The sequence below is a fragment of the Sminthopsis crassicaudata genome, chromosome 1 (genome assembly GCF_048593235.1).
Source record: "Sminthopsis crassicaudata isolate SCR6 chromosome 1, ASM4859323v1, whole genome shotgun sequence".
NCBI lineage: Eukaryota > Metazoa > Chordata > Mammalia > Dasyuromorphia > Dasyuridae > Sminthopsis > Sminthopsis crassicaudata.
In genome coordinates this window covers 22942553-22962778 of record NC_133617.1, presented here as the reverse complement: position 1 = coordinate 22962778, position 20226 = coordinate 22942553, and the positions used below count along the sequence as shown (strand labels likewise).

The 20226-nt window shown below is 47.8% G+C and overlaps 1 protein-coding gene across 6 annotated transcripts in view; it reads right to left on the bottom strand.

Annotated features, from left to right (window-relative positions):
• TAOK3 (TAO kinase 3) overlaps positions 1–20226 on the bottom strand; it is a 233799-nt gene that overhangs the window by 30791 nt on the left and 182782 nt on the right. For all 6 annotated transcript variants that reach the window (XM_074296609.1, XM_074296628.1, XM_074296646.1 and 3 more), the window contains 3 exons: positions 9352–9588; positions 7485–7613; positions 4194–4397 (listed from right to left, as the gene is read on the bottom strand). In XM_074296609.1, coding sequence (XP_074152710.1) covers positions 4194–4397; positions 7485–7613; positions 9352–9588 — 570 coding nt within the window. The remainder of the gene's footprint in view (positions 1–4193; positions 4398–7484; positions 7614–9351; positions 9589–20226) is intronic.

The following is a 20226-nucleotide window of genomic DNA, read 5'->3' as shown; positions in this document are numbered from 1 at the left end:
AATTCCCTAGAGGGGCTGAAGACTTTGGCCCACTAGGCCTGGGCTGATCCGTCCTAGGAGCAAGTGCCCTTCAGGGAGCTGAGCCTCCTCTTCTTGCCTGAAGATCTTGCCTGAAGGCTGTCTGCCTCCCAGACACCCAAATTCTGCATGGCCCTTTCTCATGACCTTGGGGGGAGACAGCAAGGTGGTTCACTAGTTAGAGCGCTCAGGCACTTACCAGCTGTGTGACCCTAGGCAGGCCCCTTCACCCCATGTGCCTCAGTTGCCCCATCTGTAAAATGAGCTGGAGAAGAAAATGGCCAACCACTCCACTATCTCTGCCAAGAAAACCTCAGACCAGTTCTGGAGTGCCGCAGTCCCCGGGGGTCTTGAGGAGTTATCTATGACTAACAAATAACAATTCTTGTGGCCTTGATCCCAATCTAAGGTCAAGTGGAAGAGGGAATTGGATTTGGGTTCAGATCCTGGTTACATCAAAGTCACTGGACCTTTCTGGGCTTGTTTCCTCATCGACTGCACCTTTCTGGGCCCGTTCCCTCATCGACTGGACCTTTCTGGGCCCATTCCCTCATTGACTAGACCTTTCTGGGTCCATTCCCTCATCAACTGGACCTTTCTGGGCCCGTTCCCTCATCGACTGGACCTTTCTGGGCCCGTTCCCTCATTGACTAGACCTTTCTGGGCCTGTTTCCTCATAGACTGGGACCTTTCTGGGCCCGTTTCCTCATAGACTGGGACCTTTCTGGGCCCGTTCCCTCATTGACTGGACCTTTCTGGGCTCGTTTCCTCATAGACTGGACCTTTCTGGACCCGTTTCCTCATAGATTGGACCTTTCTGGGCCCGTTTCCTCATAGACTGGGACCTTTCTGGGCCTGTTTCCTCATCGACTGGATCTTTCTGGGCCCGTTCCCTCATCGACTAGACCTTTTTGGGCCCGTTCCCTCATCGACTAGACCTTTCTGGGCCCGTTCCCTCATCCACTGGACCTTTCTGGGCCCGTTCCCTCATTGACTGGACATTTCTGGGTCCATTCCCTCATCGACTGGACCTTTCTGGGCCCGTTCCCTCATTGACTGGACCTTTCTGGGCCCGTTTCCTCATTGACTAGACTTTTCTGGGCCTGTTCCCTCATCGACTGGACCTTTCTGGGCCTGTTTCCTCATAGACTGGGACCTTTCTGGGCCCGTTTCCTCATAGACTGGGACCTTTCTGGGCCTGTTTCCTCATCGACTAGATCTTTCTGGGCCCGTTCCCTCATTGACTGGACCTTTCTGGGCTCGTTTCCTCATAGACTGGACCTTTCTGGACCCGTTTCCTCATAGATTGGACCTTTCTGGGCCCGTTCCCTCATCGACTGGACCTTTCTGGGCCTGTTTCCTCATCGACTGGATCTTTCTGGGCCCGTTCCTTCATTGACTAGACCTTTCTGGGGCCGTTCCCTCATCGACTGGACCTTTCTGGGCCCGTTCCCTCATCGACTGGACCTTTCTGGGCCCGTTCCCTCATTGACTAGACCTTTCTGGGCCTGTTCCCTCATCGACTGGACCTTTCTGGGCCTGTTTCCTCCTAGACTGGGACCTTTCTGGGCCCGTTTCCTCATAGACTGGAACCTTTCTGGGCCCATTCCCTCATTGACTGGACCTTTCTGGGCTCGTTTCCTCATAGACTGGACCTTTCTGGACCCGTTTCCTCATAGATTGGACCTTTCTGGGCCCGTTCCCTCATCGACTGAGACCTTTCTGGGCCTGTTTCCTCATAGACTGGGACCTTTTTGGGCTCGTTCCCTTGTTGACTAGACCTTTCTGGGCCCGTTCCCTCATTGACTGGACCTTTCTGGGCCCGTTCCCTCATTGACTGGACCTTTCTGGGCCCGTTCCCTCATTGACTGGACCTTTCTGGGCCCATTTCCTCATAGACTGGGACCTTTCTGGGCCCGTTTCCTCATTGACTGGACCTTTCTGGGTCCGTTCCCTCATCTGCAGGCCGGGGAGTCTGTCCTGACCGACCTCTGGGGTGCCCTGGGACTGTAAATGCGTGTCCTGCCTTACCTGCCACAGGACATTGTAAGTTGGCTGAATGAATGGAGGGATCCTATGTTGTCGTATCTGGCTCCTGGATGTCTTCACGGGGGTTAGTCATGTCTTCCCAAGGGGATTACAAATTCCTTCACAGTAGTTAAGGAACCAAAGCCTTTTTCTTCCTCAGATGGGAATTTCTCCATGAGGTAAAACCTGACTTGTATTTTTGAACTTATATTTTGTGGATTTTGACTCAACAAAAGGAAAAAAAATTCAATCCCTGTGTACTTTCTAACGTGATTTACAGCCTTACCAGATCAAAAAGGAAACTGCTAAGTGTGATGTTTCCTGTCCTAGACTTCCGTCATTAACAGTCTGAATGATGGGATTATACAACACTCCTGGGCTCTTCCTTGGGTCTCTCTGCTCATCCTCCTCTGGGCTGTCACTCTGACCCCTCCCTCATCCCCATTCAATCCACTCCATGGGTCCCTATTCCTGCCAGGAGCTAATGTAAAATCCTCTTTAAAAGCCCCGCTTAACTGGGTCCTTCGGTACCATTTGGGTCTTCTTACACCTAAACTCCTCTCCTTTCTCGGAGATCTATGGACACTGGGCCTTCAGGTCTGAATTCTGGCCATTTTCTCTTGCTACGCCCATCCCTGGAACTTTCTCCCTCTTCCTCTCTGCCTCCTGACTTTCCCGATTTCCTACAAGTCTCAGCTAAGGTTCACCCTTCGGTAAGAGGCCTTTCTGCACCCTCCCTCTGAGACTACCCCAATTCAGCCTGTCTGTGGCTGGCTTCTACATTTTGTTGTTCAGTCACTTTTCAGTCACAGCTGACCCTTTGTGACCTCGTTCGGGGCTTTCTTGGCAGAGATACAGGAGCAGTTTGCCATTCCTTCTCCAGCTCATTTTACAGAGAAAGAAACTGAGGCCCCCAGAGCCACACAGCTAGGAAGTGTCCGAGGCCGGATTTGAACTCAGGGAGACGACTGACTCCCGGCCAGAGCTCCATCCATTCTGCCTCTTCCACTAGACTGTGAGTTCTTTGAAGACAAGGGTTGGTTTTTCATTTCTGTGTGTCCCTAACACTCAGCACAGTACCTGGTACACAGTGGGTGCTTAATAAATGCTTGTTGATTGGTGTGGATAAGAATTTGGGCCTGGGAAACCCCCAAATTTCAGCCATCATGGGAATTAGAACTCCCTGTTCCTCATGCCCATCTTCTCTCCCCTATTCCATGGGGGGCAGTGCTCCCCCTGGGGCCGCTAGGCTCATGGAGGACAAGCCCGTGATTGGGTGATCTCCAATCCCGCTCCAAGAGACCCACAGTGCCTTCACACAGTCTGACTCTCGGGTCCCCACAGCCAGCTCCTTGAGCCACCCTCTAGACTAAGGGTGTTTTTCAAGGCAATCAGAGTTAAGGGACTGGCCAAGACTCTGAGGCCAGATTGGAACTTGGGTCTCCTTGATTCCAGACCTGGGGCTCTACCCACTGCGCCATCTCACTGCCCCTTCCTCTGGACTGTCAATGCGCCCCCTAAATTGTGGGGTTCAGAGTGGAACACAATATCCTCACTGTGTTCTGATGACTTTCTCATTCTTGCCTCTCACTGAAGCCTGAAATTTCACAACCTTTCTGGGCTGCCGTAGCTTATAACCGATTTACACTGATCTTGTGATCCACTATGACCCCCAGAGCCCAGCCAGGGCAGCTCTCATTGGAACCCTCAGTTCTGGGTGCTGGCTCTAAATGAACTATTTGGTACACCCCTGGGCAGAAGTTGAGGAAGAACAGGAAGAACAGGGGCCGAGTAGAGTTGGGGTCCATTCTCAGCCCTGAAACTTACTCATTGCTCAATCCTGAATGATTCACTTAACCCCTTTGAACCCCCTTCTTGCTCTGTACATGAGGGATTGGGATTCAAAGGCCTGTAAACCTGGTCCCCCCGACCCTGGTCCTTCATCTGCAGAAGGAGGATCTGGGAGAGATCTCTGACAGCCCTTCTCATCCTCTCTGGGCTCCTTCCAAATCCTTCCCAAGGCCGGGAGCAGACCCCCTGGAGATGCTCGGCAGATCTTCCCCGGCCGAGATAGGGCACGGCCCCCCGGGGAGGCCAGCCCGGAAGGTGGTGGGGCTCTCTACGGGGCCAGTGGCCGTCAGAAATACCTCCCGGATGTTCTGCTGCTCCATCTCGTGCCTTTTGAGCATGGCTTTCCGTTTGAAGGAACGGCAGTGCTTATCATAGTACAGTCTCTGCTGGGTGAGGAGGTGGGCTTCCTCTTCGGCCTGGCTGTGCTGGAGATTCTCTTTATGCTTCGATATACGCTCTTGCTTCTCTTTCTTGGGTGTGCTGTGGTCCTCGTTCATCTCCTGTACGAGCGCCGGAGTGCAGCCCAGGGGGAAGAAAAAGAAACACGGTCAGTGGGGACGAGGGAACGGCCCCTCAGGGCCTCCAAGCAAGGCCAGGAAGCGCCTCTGGAGGCCCAGGGGTCCCAGACCTGGTCTGCCCTCCACGCTGCATCCGTGAGCAAGCTTCCAGGACACAGATAAAAGCCTGCATGGCTTGAACCCCTCCTGAGACTTCAGTTTAAATCAAACTAGGCACTTTTTGGCTGTGGGATTCTGGGCAAATCCCTTTACCTCCAACGACCCCGATTTGTGAAGTGGAAGGTTGGGTCTGAAGGCCTTTCCAGACCTAGATATGGGATCTTACAATCCCAATCTAATAGGAGGCAAAAATGCCTGTTGGGGGGCCTGCAGACTTGGTTCATTGTCAACCACCCTGGTGATTTGGGGCAAGTCAGAACTCTTTGTATCTAACTTTTAACTGTGGAAGAAAAGGGCTAAAAAAAATATCCCAACACATATATTGTATCTAGGTTATACTGTAACACATTTAATATGTATGGGATTGCCTGTCATCTAGGGGAGGGAGTAGAGGGAGGGAGGGGAAAATTTGGAAAAATGAATACAAGAGATAATGTTGTAAAAAAAATTACTCATGCAAAAAAAAAAAAATATGTCCCAAAGGTCTCATCCAGCTCTTGTCCATCTACGAGGTGACGTCCCCTCAAGTGTTAAAATGCCAGTGCCATGCTTCCAGGAGGTACCGCACAGATAACAGGAAAACCATATGGCTGTGGCGCAGCAGTCCCCAAAATGGAGGCTGTGTATAAGTAATGGGTCACAGCACGACCCCAAAGGGTGTATGTTCAATCAATCACAGCACAGGTGTGACCATGTCATTTCCTTACCCAAAAACCTCCACTGGCTTCCCACTGGTCAATTATAAAAAAGCCTATTTATATGTGTGTTTATAATGTACACAATTAATATATATAGATATGTCCATTTGTTATTATACATATATGCAGTGTATTATACATATTATACATATGTGTAGCATATTATATATTTGTAGTTTACTGAAAGGTAAATATTAGGGGCAGATGCTTAGAAATGTTTATTAATGGGTACATGCAATCAAAAAACTTACTCCTGTAGAGAACTATGTAGGAAATCCAAATGTCAGAAAAGATTTTAATTAACTTTGGGGGAAAGGGGACCAATGACTCAAGTTTTGATCATCTATGTTGCTTCTAGTGCAAAACCTGCTTTTTTCAAAATGGCACCCTGGGTAACCTTTGCCTGATAATTTACTTAGTTGAAATGTGTTTTGCATGGCCACGTCCTTTATCTTCTTGTTTGTCAACATTTCTCTCTTTCATTGGAACTCCAAATCTAGGTGATCCAGACACTTAATCCCTCGCCTGTGTCACTGAAGGTCATTTAAGAAAACAAGTTTGTTTTTAGCGTTAGCAAGTCAGGTAAATAGGAGTCCACTAATGGGGGCTTTTCCAGTTTGCTTTGAGCTAAATTTTCAAGGTATAGTTTCCTGATTTTTGTTTAAAGTGAACTCACACTCGTGTTCAAATGCAGGTACGAAGACTCATTGCAAAATCAAGTATAAAATAATTATCTGGACTTGTTCGCCCTTTTGCTGCACTCCATAGATGAGGATCATTGAGGTCTGATTCACTCTAAGAACCACTTACTTTAATCACATCCACAGGTTGATGGGAAAACCTATATGATACTTTAAAAGTCTATCTCCCCCATCCTCTCCTCTTCTTCCTTCCCCCAAACCCGGTTTTACTTTTGAAGGGATTATTGAGTTGGCAGGAGAATGTTTTCTAGTGCTTAGTGCTGGATCTGGAGTCAGGAAGACCTCAGTTCAAAGCCTCAGTTTCCCCATCTATAAAATGGGGATAATATTAGCATCTATCTCCCACGGTTGTTAAACAGGCAAAATGGAACCTTTCTAGAGGGCTTCACAAACCTTAAGGTACGACATAAAGGCTCATTATTTCTTCCTCCTGGGGCTGTCCGAGGTGACTTGGGGTTTTTATTCTGCACTGTGCCACAGAAGATTTTAGGCTGCGGTCTTTTGCGAGCCCAAAGAATGTTGAATCTAAAATAACTTCCTACCTAAGTAAAGGAAAACGCAAAGTCTGTGCTGTTCAAGAGCATCTCTACATTTTCTGCAGGAGCAGGGCAAGCTAACAGCCCCGAAGATAAGGATCAGACCTCCTGGAGTCCCTGGAGGAAACACTGGGGCAATGATCCCTCCGTTTCAGCCATATCCAAAGAATTCTATATTTCCACCAAAATGGAAGCTCCCCAAGAGCTATTATAGTAATATATTAATTAACTAATATAATTACAATATCATGTATCATATTTTTATATTATAATATATAATTATTTATTAATATAATTAATAATTATAGTAACATAATTCTAATTAATTATATTAATATCAGGGGTTATTTTGGCATTTCTCTGTAGCCAGAAGATTTAGTACAGGGTCTAGCACATAATTTTGTGATTGTTTAATCATTTAGTTGCAAATGACTCTGTGTGACCCATCTTGGGGTTTTCTTGGCAAAGATACTTGAGAGGCTTATTATATCTCCAGCTTATTTTATAGAGGAGGAACTGAGGCGAACAGGGCTAAATGACTTGCCCAAGATTACACTGTTAGGGAGTGTCTGAAGCTGGATTTGAACTCCTGAAGATGAATCTTCCAAGCTCAGTGCTCTACCCACTACGCCACCCGGCTGCCAGCTCGTAGGAGACCCCCTTAATAAAATAAATGGTTTCTGAGATAACTTGGAATCCAAGTTATCAACGCTCAAGTTTGTCTCTTTCCTTCTAGTCTGCCTTTCTGGGACTTTCTTTGGCCAAGTCTTAGTCGGGGGCAGATCAAATATAACTTTTCTTTCCCTGTACTTTTGATATGAATGCAACAGAATTAAATTCATTATAAAAGAGTGAACTCTTGGCTCCGACCATTGCAATGGACTTGGCTAGTAAGGCTTAGCGGCCCACGATGCTTTCTTCCTGCCTGGCCCCGTCCCCCAATACTTTGGACCGCTAGGGCCTTTGGTTACTTGCCTCCTTTATTTTTTCCTTGCAAAGCTTATATTGCTTCTTCTGACTTTCTAAGAAAGTTGTCAAGTCTTTCTTCTGCTGAGCCAAGATCTGTTGCTGGAACTTCCTTTCATCTGCTGCAGCCGCCTTTGCCTACAGAGAAAAACAAACCAAACCAAAATCAGACCCAAAACTCCGGTGAGTTATTCCAGACAGATATCCAAGACAAATACGTACGCCTCCAAGCTACACTTGGTTGTCTCTTTCCAAAGTGACACAGGAAAAAACCTGGGCTGCTCCACCTGAATCATGAGGTGTTCCATTGCAAGGCCATTTATCAGCCAATGATTAGAGACGTCAATAGGAAAATGTCCAGAATGAGTCTTCCCATTTCTGGATCAGGATACAAATGTCAGATTTCTTCAAAACTTTACTTTTTAAAGATGAAATACTGATTATAGGAAGATTTTCTTCAAGCCAGCTATATGAAATGTATACAAATATCTAGGTGACCCTGTAGCATGCACAAATTTACAACATATGGAAATGGAGGAAGGAGAAAGAAAGTGAAAATTCCAAGGTGGGGATATTAAAATGACAGGCCTTCTTCTTCTAAGAATCAAGTTTTGCTTGAACTTAGGCAGTCTCTAACTTAGGAATACGTTACTTTCCAAAATTCATCACTAAGTTGGGAATTCCCAAATTATTATCCCAGAGAGATAATGTCGCAAAGAGTGGTTAGGTTCTGAGGCGAGCCCATAAAAATCTATGTGACTCACAATGGACCAGATGTAAGAAAGTACCAGATATAATGTTTCTGTAGGAAGCTAGATTCAGAATGGCAATTTGGGATTCCAGATACAGGATTTTCTGTCTCTCCCTTACTTGGAACCTTGTAAGCAGGCCATTGGTAGTAGCTTTGGTGGCCTGGGATACGGGCTGCATTAGATTTGGGGAGGGTGCCATTAGTGATGGAGACAGGGATTTCAGTGAAGGATGTTAATTTAAGGCTTCTTCCTCCTAACCATCACCATAGGTATATACTGAACATGGGAAGGTATACATTAAACATGGACCCTGACCTGTGTATAACACTGCAAGACTCTGTGGGGAAAGACAAAGGTACCCACAAATAATAATGATGGATTTCTGGGTATCTAAGAATAAGATTTAGTTCTGTTTCAAAGAAGTGTCCATACCTGAGCCAGCTTGGATATTTCATAGTAATCAAGGGCTATGGATCAGGAAAGAGCTTTTTGTGGGGAAGTGAGAATATGGAAGTGGACCTGAAGATGCTCAGCCTGTAGTCATCACCGGGGTCAGGGGTGACATCCCTGGGAGGGCTGGAGGAGCAGTCAGGGGTTTTGTTCCTCATGTCCCAGACCATCACCAATGCTGACTCTAAGGAGCCCACCCCACTGGTGAGGAGATGAGGGCACAGGAAATTATCTCAGGTAATAGAGGACCAGTGGGGTAGGGGGAGAGAGAGGGAGAATGAGAAGAGAAAGTGGAGGGAATTGTAATAAGGAAGAGGCTCTGAGATACTTAATATGGAACCTGGGTGCTGTGGGCAATGGTCACATCTTGAGGATTTCCTTGTAAAGTGTCCTTAACAAGATAAGGGGGTTGTGTAGTGAGGGTTTCCATTTTTCCCCTTTAGCTTCCTGTTGCAATAATGGCTAATCTAAAAAATATGCCTTAACACCCTTCCTTGAAAATCCAAGCACTGGGGAGCCAAAATTTCAAAGGTGAGAGACTTGGGACCAGATGGGAAGTTTGGGCCAAATGCTCCCCAGGCCACCCACAGAGACGCCTATGACCGTGTGCTGGCCGGCCATCTGGGCTGAGCCCCGGCCTGGCCCAGTTTTGGTCCCCAGGGCCCCCGACTGACCTCCTTCTCTATGATGGCCACTTGCTTCTTGGCCAGCTTCTCCAGCTCGATGGACGCGTTGTTGGCGTGCGTCTCCACCTCCTTCTGCAGCTTGAGGCGGTGCTCGTCCATCTCAGCCTTCAGCTTGTTCTCCAGGGCAATCAGCTGCTTCTGGTGCTGGCGCCGCATCCGCTTATATCCTGACATCTGTTCCCGCAACTCGTTCTCCTGCTCATGCTCATGGATCTGCCGTGTAACCTAGATTGCGGAAGGGCCAAAAGCCAGGTGAGCACGGCCGAGTTCAGGGGCCTCGGAGGCTCGGGACAGAAGAGGAGCCCGAGGGCCAGGGTCACGGATCTAGGGCCGTCTAATCCCACTCCCTCCTCCTACAAAAGAGAGCTGGAGTTCAGGGAGGTCCCGCCACTTACCCAGTCACTCCGTTAACAAGAACCCCGTCCTGGCCCGGCACTCTCCACCCTGCCAAGCCCCGTGGGATGTTCTTGGGAGAAGCTCCCAACAAGAGCTAATAAATGGGCACAGTCCCCTAGCAGAGTCCCGGCGACCACAGAACCCTTCTTCTAAAGAACAGGAGCCCAAGAGTCATCAGGAACTCCACGAGTTATCCAGGCTATCCCGTATCTTAACAAACGCTCCCCAACACTCTGCCTTCACTTGAACTCCAGTGACTCCGAGGAACCTAGTCCCTTCTAAGGCAAAGCCCTGTTGCACCTACTATTAGTGTTCAACCCAGCTGTCTCCTGGCAACATCTGCCCACTGTTCCTCTGGAGACAAGCAGAACAAGTTTGATCCCCCTCCTGCACATCAGCCCCCATCCAGTTTTTCCAACGGATTTTTGCCGGCTCGGTCTTCCAGCTCCCTCGCCATCATGGTCACCTCCCAAGGAATCTCAATTGGTCAACGTTCTTGCTAAGACACGGTCCCCGGTACTCATGCCATGTGATCTGCTAGGGCAGAGGAGGCTGGCCCTCTTGTTCCCAATACTAGCTTATTCTTCATATACCCTAAAAAAAAGTTGGCTTTTTTTTTTGGGGGGGGAGATGAAACCTTTTTTCTCACTCTTAATGTGAATTTAAAACACGCATGCATGCAAACTCACACACCAGAGAAATACTCCAAACCCAAACCCAAACTTACTTAGGGGGGCTTGACAGCTTTCCCTTTTAAACCACCTGCTTCATTAAGAAAACAGATGAGACATAATTAAGGTAATGAATGTATCCACGAAAGCTGCTTATATGACTTTCTGATATGGCTTTAAAAAAATCCTATTCTTAATAAACACCAAGTAAAATGAGCATTTCCACATGTAATGTTGAACGCAAAAAAGAGACTGTATACAGACTGCTGATCTCTGTGACACACAGCTTCTTTTTTCTTATAAGTTAACGTCGAACGTTTCCCTTTCTAAGCTGTCCTGACTGTCTGTTCTCCCTTCTGGCTTTTAGGACTCTCTTTTTTTATCTTATAAATCATTTTATTTTCTTCATTCTATAGAGGAAACTAATGTATTGTTAGACACTATATTGATCATAGTTTTTATTTTTTAAAAAAAATTTTATTATAGCTTTTTATTTACCAGACATATGCCTGAGTAATTTTACAGCACTGACAATTGCCAAGCCTTTTGTTCCAACTTTTCCCCTCCTTCCTCCCACCCCCTCCCCCAGATGGCCGGTTGACCAATACATGTTACATATGTTAAAGTAGAAATTAAATACACTATATGTATACATGTAGAACTCTCTTTAGATACAGACTTGGTTTGGAAATTTCTCTTGGGTTCCCTAAATCCCACAGTTGTATCTGTTTCCTTCTTTCTGCCTCTCCTCTGATTCCTAGGTTTTCATTTAAGATGCTTGGCCTTTTGACACTTTTCCCACCTTTATTTTCTCTCACCATCGCACTCATAAATATAAATGACTGAACTTCACTTGAAACAAAGAACTCAGAAAGCCTCTACCTGCAAACTCCCTGCTTTTAGCATTGCAATTTTTACATATTAGTAGTGATACTCTGAGAGCTCCCTCTCTCCCCCCCTCCCCCCAATCCCCGCCGGCTTTTGTAAAGTCATTTTGTGTATTCTTTTACAGGTAGTACTGCATAGTGGAAGGCAGCTAGGCCTAGAACCAGGAAGGTTCTCCTTCCCACATTCAAATCCAGCCTCAGACATTTACTAACCTTGGGCAAGTCACTTCACCCAGTTTGCCTCAGTTTCCTCTTCTGTAAAATGAACTGGACAAATGAACTCCCTTCCAGTTTCTTTGCCAAGAAAACCCTAACTTGGGTCATGAGAGAGTTGAATATGACTGAAATGATTCAACGACTGTAAAATGCTACTGAATGGTTGGAGAATCAGCCAGCCTTGGACTTGGGTATTTGCTCTGCCTTTGGGACCCTGAGCAAGTCACTTCAGGTCTCGGTGTCTCGGACAATGCTCTAAGGTGACAAACTGCAGCAGAGATGCTTCTATGCGTGGGCCGAGGTCTTCCTCATCTGGGAGTATCCTACACCAAGGGAGCCAATCCCCACCTTATTCTTTTACAGTTTTAGTAGCATGGAAACAGTACTTCTAGCTCTGGGTTTTTTTCTTCCTTTTAGCTTTGTTTATATCATCGAGACCTTTCTGAATTACACTGCTGATATTTTTCAGCAGTGTCAGAGCATCTCATGAGATGGATTTATTTCTTTGGGTATTTTTCGGTCTGGACCTACGATGGAGTTGGGGAGCTCCTGGTCTAGAGGCTCCCTCCACAAATGCAAAACACAACTGGGATGTGGCTTCCAATCTTAGAGATATACCTGATGGAGGCGATGGGTATCACTGATCCCCTGAGTAACCGGCCTAGGTTCATAACCTAATTAAGTATGAGGGAAGGGCTAGGACCCAGATATTCCTCACCGTCCCAGACAACCTTTCACTGATATGTCACAGGCTGTTCATTCATTAATCAACCAGTGGGAAGAGTACATTTCAATGGTTTTTTGGGGGGTGACAATTACATATAATACTGATATGTACATTTTTGAGCAGATATCTACTAAGATCCCCTCCTAATGTTATGGTAGATAGAGTGATGGATTTGGAGTCAGGAAAAAACGGAGTTCAAATCCTTCCTTAGGCACTTACTAGCTGTTGTGACCCCAAGTGAGTCACTCAAGGATCTTTTTGTCTCAGTTTCCTCATCTGCAAAATAGGGCCAACAAAGAAATAAATAAATTATATAATAAAGCAACCTTCCAGAATGGTTGTGAGGAGCAAAAGAGCTGACATTTATAAAGCTCTTTGCAAATCTTAAAGTGTTATATAAATGGTAGCTATTAATATTATCATTAGTATTATAATATTCTCACAAAATGATTCTCTCTCCGTCACCTTAGAGAAGTCACGGATGATTTTGCAAAAAAAACTTTTCATACTGTTTTCTATACATTCCTCCTTCCCCCTCTGTCCACAGTGGGTCTCTCTTGGCCATGTCCTATCCCTTCTTTCCCAAGTATGGGTCAAGGTTCTTTGAGGTACAAAGAGCACCTTGTTCCCCTGCTTCCTCTGGAAGGTGTCCCCGTGTGCTAGGCTGAGGCCTTCGGAACAAAGGCGCACTCTTCTGTAACTGGAAAAGCTTATCAAAGTGTCCCGTTAAACATTAGCCCATCTTGGACAGCTTTCTAGCTGAAAATCACTCGGGGTGCTGGTCCATTTCTCGGGCCTAAGTGGACACAATCCCTCTTTAAAGTGCGGGGAACAAGAGGAGGCGGACAGATGAACAATTAAAAATGGAAAATGCCCTTGGAAGTGCTCACTCATTTGGAAGGGGGGCATCCCCAGAAAAACTAAAGTCCTCCATTGACTAAAAAACAAAAGAAAGTGGGTAATCTATTTGTATTTCACAGATGAATGACTTTAAAAACTGGGGCTACTTGGGGTGGCGGGGGAGGAAGAAGAAAGGGTAAGGTCAGGATTGTAAGTTTCCTTTTCTTGTGAATACAAAGACCTTTCCTTTATCTAAACTCATCCCTTCCAAAAGTCTTCCAAAAATAATTCCATCTACAGAAGGAAGCTAGCCATCTTGCCTGACTCTCCCTGTCTCTTAGTGATGTCACTGCACAACAGACATCCTCAGACAGCGACTCTCAGAAGATACAGTCTTCAGAGGTCGTTTCTTTCCTTTTCTCAACACTGTTAAGAGACAGCCGGGTGGCCCAATGGATAGAGAATGTAGTCTCAGATACTTTTCAGTTGTGTGATTGGGCAAGTCATTTAACCCAGTTTTTTCATCTGTAAAATGGGCCTAATAAAAGCACTTACCTCTCGGGGTCGTGGGGAACCAAATAGGAAAATAACCCTACGGCACTTAGCAAGTTAGTTCTTCTTCACATGTAGCTGTGCACTTAAGCAACTCACTTAACCTTAGTTTGCCTTAGTTTCCCCAACTGTAAAATGAGGATCACAATATCACCTATCTCTCAAGGTGGTTGTGAGGCTGAAATGAGATAATTATTATGGGAAAAAAAAAACACTCACAAATGCTTAGCTCAGTGTCTGACACAGAGTAAGTGCCACATAAATGCTTATTCCTTTCCCTTATTTTGTCCTCCCTCTTGCTTCATTTGCCATAGAGGCAGACATGTTCCCGCCAGCTTTGAGTCTAATGTTAGACTTTCAGAGAAGGGAGGGACAAGAGGTATAAGCTTTGTCTGAAGAGCCTGTCCCCAAGAGGGACTGGGCAGAATTTCTCCCAGCCCTGGGTCGGCACTATTGCAGACCAGATCTCACTGGACGGAAATAAATTCAGACACCAAGGAAGCTCAGCAAGGTCTCACTGCCCCAATAAAAGCAGTTTTTAGAGAGGGGGTTCTTGGTCTGGGGCCCCTGGAGAGATTTCGGGAGGCCATCGACACGGAACTTTGACTATTCTGATCACTGCATTTTAATATGATATAATTATAAATCTATTTTCCTCGATATATTTAAAACATCATTTTGAGAAGAAGTTCACAGTTTAATGAGACTGACTGTTCGGGGGGAGGGCGTTCAGGACCATGGAGAACTGCGCTAGATAAATGAATTCTGGAAGCCCTCCAAATGGGTGATAGCTAGCTCTCACGCCACCTAATACACGGATGCCAAGTTTCCGAACTTAAAACGAAAGCCAGAACTTTCAAATAATGGATCTTGGTGGGCACCCGGCCAGAAAATGAATCATGGTAGAAACATAGCTAGCTAACATCTCTTTGGATCCCAGCTGGAAGGATGCATGTGTGGGGAAAGGATACTATGGAAGGCACTCCCGAAATTACCGGGTTGGGGCTTTGGGCCGAACGGCCTTCCAGAGCACCATTTGAAAAATACCCAATAATGTTCCATTTTACTTTCCTGCTCACGATGAGATAACGTGGCCCATGGGACTCCGGCTCACAATACAGTGATAACCAGGTTGGGCTAACCTAGGCTTTGCCCTGAGCATGGCCACATTGGGAAAGTGCTGGACTGGTCCCTCTGGTGTTGGAGGAGCAACTCGGAGACCCTGCTCTGCTGGCAAGGGTGACCGGGGATGCCTGATTGGATGACCAACATCCTATTCTTTTCCCTTTCACCAAGATGAGGGGAAGTCAAGGAGAGGGTACTCAAATGCACTTTGCCCTTTTCGCCACAAGGCCGTAAGAACCTCCTGAGGGGATAGAGGGTGCAGATGGCGATAGTAGAATCTGGTTTTTAAAGTTCCTAGGGGACAAGTTGGGAAAGGGGACAGAGCTGGTACCCACACACACATACATGCAGGCAGAATTGTCCCACTCATCCCTCAGAGATGGACTTTGCAAGGGCCAGCCGCCTCCCAGCGTTGAATCCACGGGACACTTACACTAAGCAGGGAGGAGAAGGCAGGAGCAAGGAGCTTGCCAGGAGTAGGCGGCCTGGGGGCACAGGGTGCCCCTGCCGTGAGCTCCCATTCCCTTTTAGCCGGTGTCCGAGCCTCCCAAGAGCAGGAGGAGATGGGTGGCCAGGCTGCAGGCCTATCCCAGTGCCGCCCCTCCCAGGAGGAGGGATGAGAACACTAGGGGTGTAACCGCTCCGCCCCAGTGAGTGGGATGGCGGACTTGTCCTCCCACCATCCTTGGTCCTCAGGAGGGGCTTCCTGGCCCTCTCCCGCCCCCTTCTTAGGCCAGCCCTCCTCCACCATCAGCCCAGAGAGAGAAACCGAGGCCGGAGGCCGTACCTGCCTTTGGACGGGGAAGCCGCCCGCAGAGGGGAGAGCTGGGTTGTAGAGGAAGCATGTTTGACATCAGATCTTCCCCCCTCCCACACCTGCCATTCTGAACACAACTAATTAGCACCTAGTTAGCGAAAACAACCGCTTAAAATAGGAAGCTATCTTCTCCTTCGCAGCCAAGTTCTTAGAATAAGCATCCTCCACTCCGGGTCTACATTTCTGCCCCTCATTTCGCTTCCTGCTTGCCACCCGAGGGCACTGCCCCCTATGGGGTGTCCAGAGGCCCTCACAGGGCAGATCCACTGGCCTTCTGGATCAGGCTGCGGGTCCTGGCCCTGCCGCCCGGCCCCCAGGCTCTGTGTGCCGCCTCTCCCCACTTGGGTGCCGTCTGCTGAATACGTGCTCCCCTATATGCCTTCCCCTAAGCAAGGACTCCACCCTGAGTCTTTTCTCTTCTACAGTCCAGTCTTGGTGATCTTGTTTGAGTTTATGGGCTCAGGGTTCCTACATCGACATATTCAGGTCTCATCGCTCCCCGAGCCTCAGTCCCACATCACTAACCGTCTGCCGGACGTCTCATAAACTGAACGCAATTTGTCCAAAACAGAACTCCCCATCTTCCGTCCCTTCTCCAAACTTCTCTATTTCTTCCTTCTAGGCCCTCAGGGGGTTCAGTCCTGGATCCTCCTGCTGATTTTCCTGTTCCTAACCTACGTATGCCAATTACTATCCAAGGCTTACAGATGCTCCCTTCCTAGCGCCCTCCGCTTCCAAGAAGATGGCCACATCTCTCACCTGCACCGGAGCTCCTTAAGCTTTTCTACCCACAATCCCTTTCTGCCAGAGAAATTTCCAGTTTCTACCTGGGTATATAAAATAGGGACACAAATCCGACATGGACTGACAATAAACTGTAATTTTGCCACCCAGACATTCAGTGATGAGACCCCACATGGGGTCGTGACCCCAGGTTTAAGAAACTGGGATTCTTGGTGACTATTCATTTCTAACAGCCTCCCCCTTCAATAACCCATCTTCCATGTAGTTACCAAATAACCCTCATTAAGTACAACTCAGACCATGGCACGCCTGCTCTCAAGAACCTTCAGTGGCTCCCATGGGCACGAGGAGGAACTCTTCTGCTTGACTTTTAAAACCTTTGTCTTTCAAGGCTTACTTGACATCACCTCCCTTCGTGTCTGCTCCATTCTGGTGAAACTGGCTCAGTTGCTCTTACCCAAAGTCAGCATCCAATAAGCGTGTGCTTGGCCCCCATGCCCGAGAATGGTTGGCATCCTGCCAGGTTCAGCTCGGGGGCCATCTCTGAAGGGAAGCTGCTCTTCCTCCACTTAACTGTTAGGACTTTCTCCTTAAATGGTCACATATCGACCCATCGGTTCATAAGCTATATTCTCTCTCATATATAAATGTTTAATGAATGCTTGTTGGACTGGACTGAGCAGAGGGTTCTTTAAAAAATGAGATATCATAATAGTAGTTTATTACACTACCAGAAACCACCTGGGCGCCTCCTTTTAGAACCATGGGTCTGGAACTTTAAGGAACCTCAGAGAGACCATTCCTTACTCTATAGGTGATGAAACTGAGGGAGGGTAAGTGACCTCCCCCCCTCCCCCCCCCCTGCATCCATCTTCCTCCTTCCCCTCGGCCTCTCTCCGGCTTTTGCCCCGAGGACACCCCCCCCAGGCACACCTCTGGCTCAGTTTTGGTTTAGCTCCAAATAAAAGGCACCAGGAGCCGCCCCTTGGTCAGCGGATCCCAAATGAACATCAAGCTGTTCATCTCTAACAACTTATGGACTCGTGCCCACGGTGAAAGCTGATGTGCACGAGAGAAGAGTAAATGGCGCCAAAGTGAGGGGAGACTGCGTGGAAGCCTCGGGAGTCGATGAGAAAGCCATTGTTCTTGGATATGGCGGTTTCCCCTGAATTTGGAGGTCCCGTCTTGTCATCAAAGCCCTGTGGCAATGGCCTGAGAGAAGAGCGGGAGTTGGGCTGCCGCCTGGCCGGGTTCAGGGAGTGGGCGGCTGGACGGCTCGCAATAAAGTTGTCTTGTTGTTGGGACTTTCCTCAGCCGAGCGGGTGAGGAACCACCCAGGCAGACGGGAAGGATTACGTCCTGTCAGGCAAAATCGTCACCCAGAGATGCCCAAGCTGGGAGGCAGTGGGAGCGTGTACTGAGACTCCAGGAGGTGTCTGGCCCAACCATTGCCGTGTACAGGAGCTACCTCTCCAACATCCTCAGTATCAAGGATGGTAGAGCCACCTGGTGACATTGGATTATATCCAATTCCTTTTAATGACCACGCCATGTCCTTACTCAATAATCTCTAGTGGTTCCCTCTCCTCTCCAGGGACAAATACTGAGTCTTCTCTCTGGCATTTAAAACCCCTCAAAATCTGGCCCCAGTTTGCCTTTCTGGCCTTATTATCCATTCCTCCCCTTTGTGCCCTCTACAGGGCTGTCGAACTGGATTTATTACTGGTCTTCACACATGGCACTCCCAACTTAACCTCGGTTTGCTTCAGGTTCTTAATTGTAAAATGGGGATCATCACAGTGCCTCCTTCTCGGGTTGTTGTGAAGCACAAATGAGATAATATTTATAAAAACTCTTGGCACAGTGCCTGGCACATCGGGGGCACGTGGAAACGCTCGTTCCATTCCCTTCCCCTTCTCTAGTGTCCCTGGTTGCAGATATCTTGTCTTACCAAATCACCTTACGTAGATTTTGCAAACTTATACATTATATATCTATATTTACATACACATACAGATCTACACATATATACCTATGCATACACATGCATGTGGACACACACAAACACACACATGCTCTCTTCTCGGTCTTTTTCTATCTCCCTCCCTCTCTCCTCTCTCTTTCTTTCTCTGTCTCTCCTTCCCTCTCTCCTGTCTTCTCTCTGTCTCTCCCTCCCTCTCTTCTCTCTCTCTATCTCTCCTTCCCTCCCTCCTGTCTTCTCTCTGTCTCTCCTTTCTTTTCTCTGTTTCTTGCTCTGTCTCGGTAACCCTGGGGCCTAAAGCAGTGCCTAGTATACAGTAGGCACTAAATGAATGCTTGTGATCACTTCACTTGACAGCTCTAATTCTAAGGCACTCTTCTTGAAGGGAAGCTCCATCTCCTCCATCTGACTCCCGCCCCCCCCTCCGAGCTCTGCCCTGTGGATCTGAGCCTCTCAGGGTCTTCAGAGCTAAGAAACAAGAGGAAAAATGGCAGGTCTCAGAATTACCATTCACAGCAATGGGGTTGCCACGGCTTCCATTACAGCGGTGACGCTTTTAACGACATGTAGCCGATGGAGATTTCTGGGAGACTTTGCTCGAGCCCAACCCTGTGGCTCCCAGTTGCAGAAGGGCCCTGTCACTGCCGCCATTTGCTGGGTGATCGGTGCAAGAGACACCAGGCCGCTGGCTCCGGGTATGTCGGAAGCAGAGAGAAAAGAGAAGGGAGGCCGGGGCGGGGGCGACTCAGGGACAAGAAGGAAAATTCGGATGCCTCAGTCCGGTTCCCTGCTACCGGGAGATGCATCGGGGGCCGGACTTGTTCCCACCCTCGGCCTAGAAGCTCCCTTAGCGGTCCCTGCGTCTGACCCACTCAGCTTACCGGGAGGGACGTGGGGCCCAGAGAAAAGAGCTCCTTCCTCGGGGCCACCCGGCTCACAAGTGTCTGGGCTCTTCCTGGCTTCCAGTCCAGCCTCCTGTCTAGTGGAACGTGATGTTTCATTTTTACAGCCTTCCATCCCTCCATCAAACGCTACCTCTGGCCTCAAATCAAGTCAACATAAATCTAGAAACACCTTCTAAGTTCAAGCCTCTGTTTGAACAAAGCTTCGATTCATTCATTCACTCATGCATGCATTTATTAAGCATCTACTGAATGCCCAGGAAATGCACCAGGCCCTGACACTTCAAAGGCAGAAAAAAAGCTAGCTCTGTCCTCAAGGGGTTCACAATCTATTCAAAATGGACACTAACTAGCTTATTGAAAAAGAACTAGGAGGGTGACTGGCGATAATGCATCTCCTAGGCAGCTGGGTGGTGTTAGAGTCAAGAAGACCTGAGTTCAAATTCAGCCTCAGATACCTACAGGGCAAGTTATTAACTTCCCTCAGTCTCAGTTTACTCATCTGTAAAAATGGGATAACAAAAGCACCGAGCGTGAGGATACAATGAGATAATTGTGTAAAAAGCTTTGCGAGCGCTCTGCCAGTGCTAGCTATTATTAGTATCCTGAGATATCAAAGCCAGCCCTCAGACTGTCTCTGTAAGAATAACAGTAATGGGTATAAAGAAAGGTGCCATTTAAGTACTTAGAACAAACGAGCCCTCTGCAAAGTTCATTAAAAGGCTGTGAGTCACTTCTTGGATAAGGGAGTTAGCGCTTCACTCTTGGGGTGCGAGGGTGGTGGGAGCGGCGGGGATCACGGGCACTGTGGACCTTTCATGGCTGTGGCCTGAGAGCCGAGAAAGGGGGTGCGGGGAACCCCTAAGATTGCCCAGGAGCCAGCGGCCTGGAGCACTCAGTGATACGCTCCCCAGGCAGATGAGAGCCATCAAATGGGGGTTCAGATCAAGAATGGAGGCTCCAAACTGGACTCACCCAAAGTTCCTTAAGTGTTGGGGAGATGCC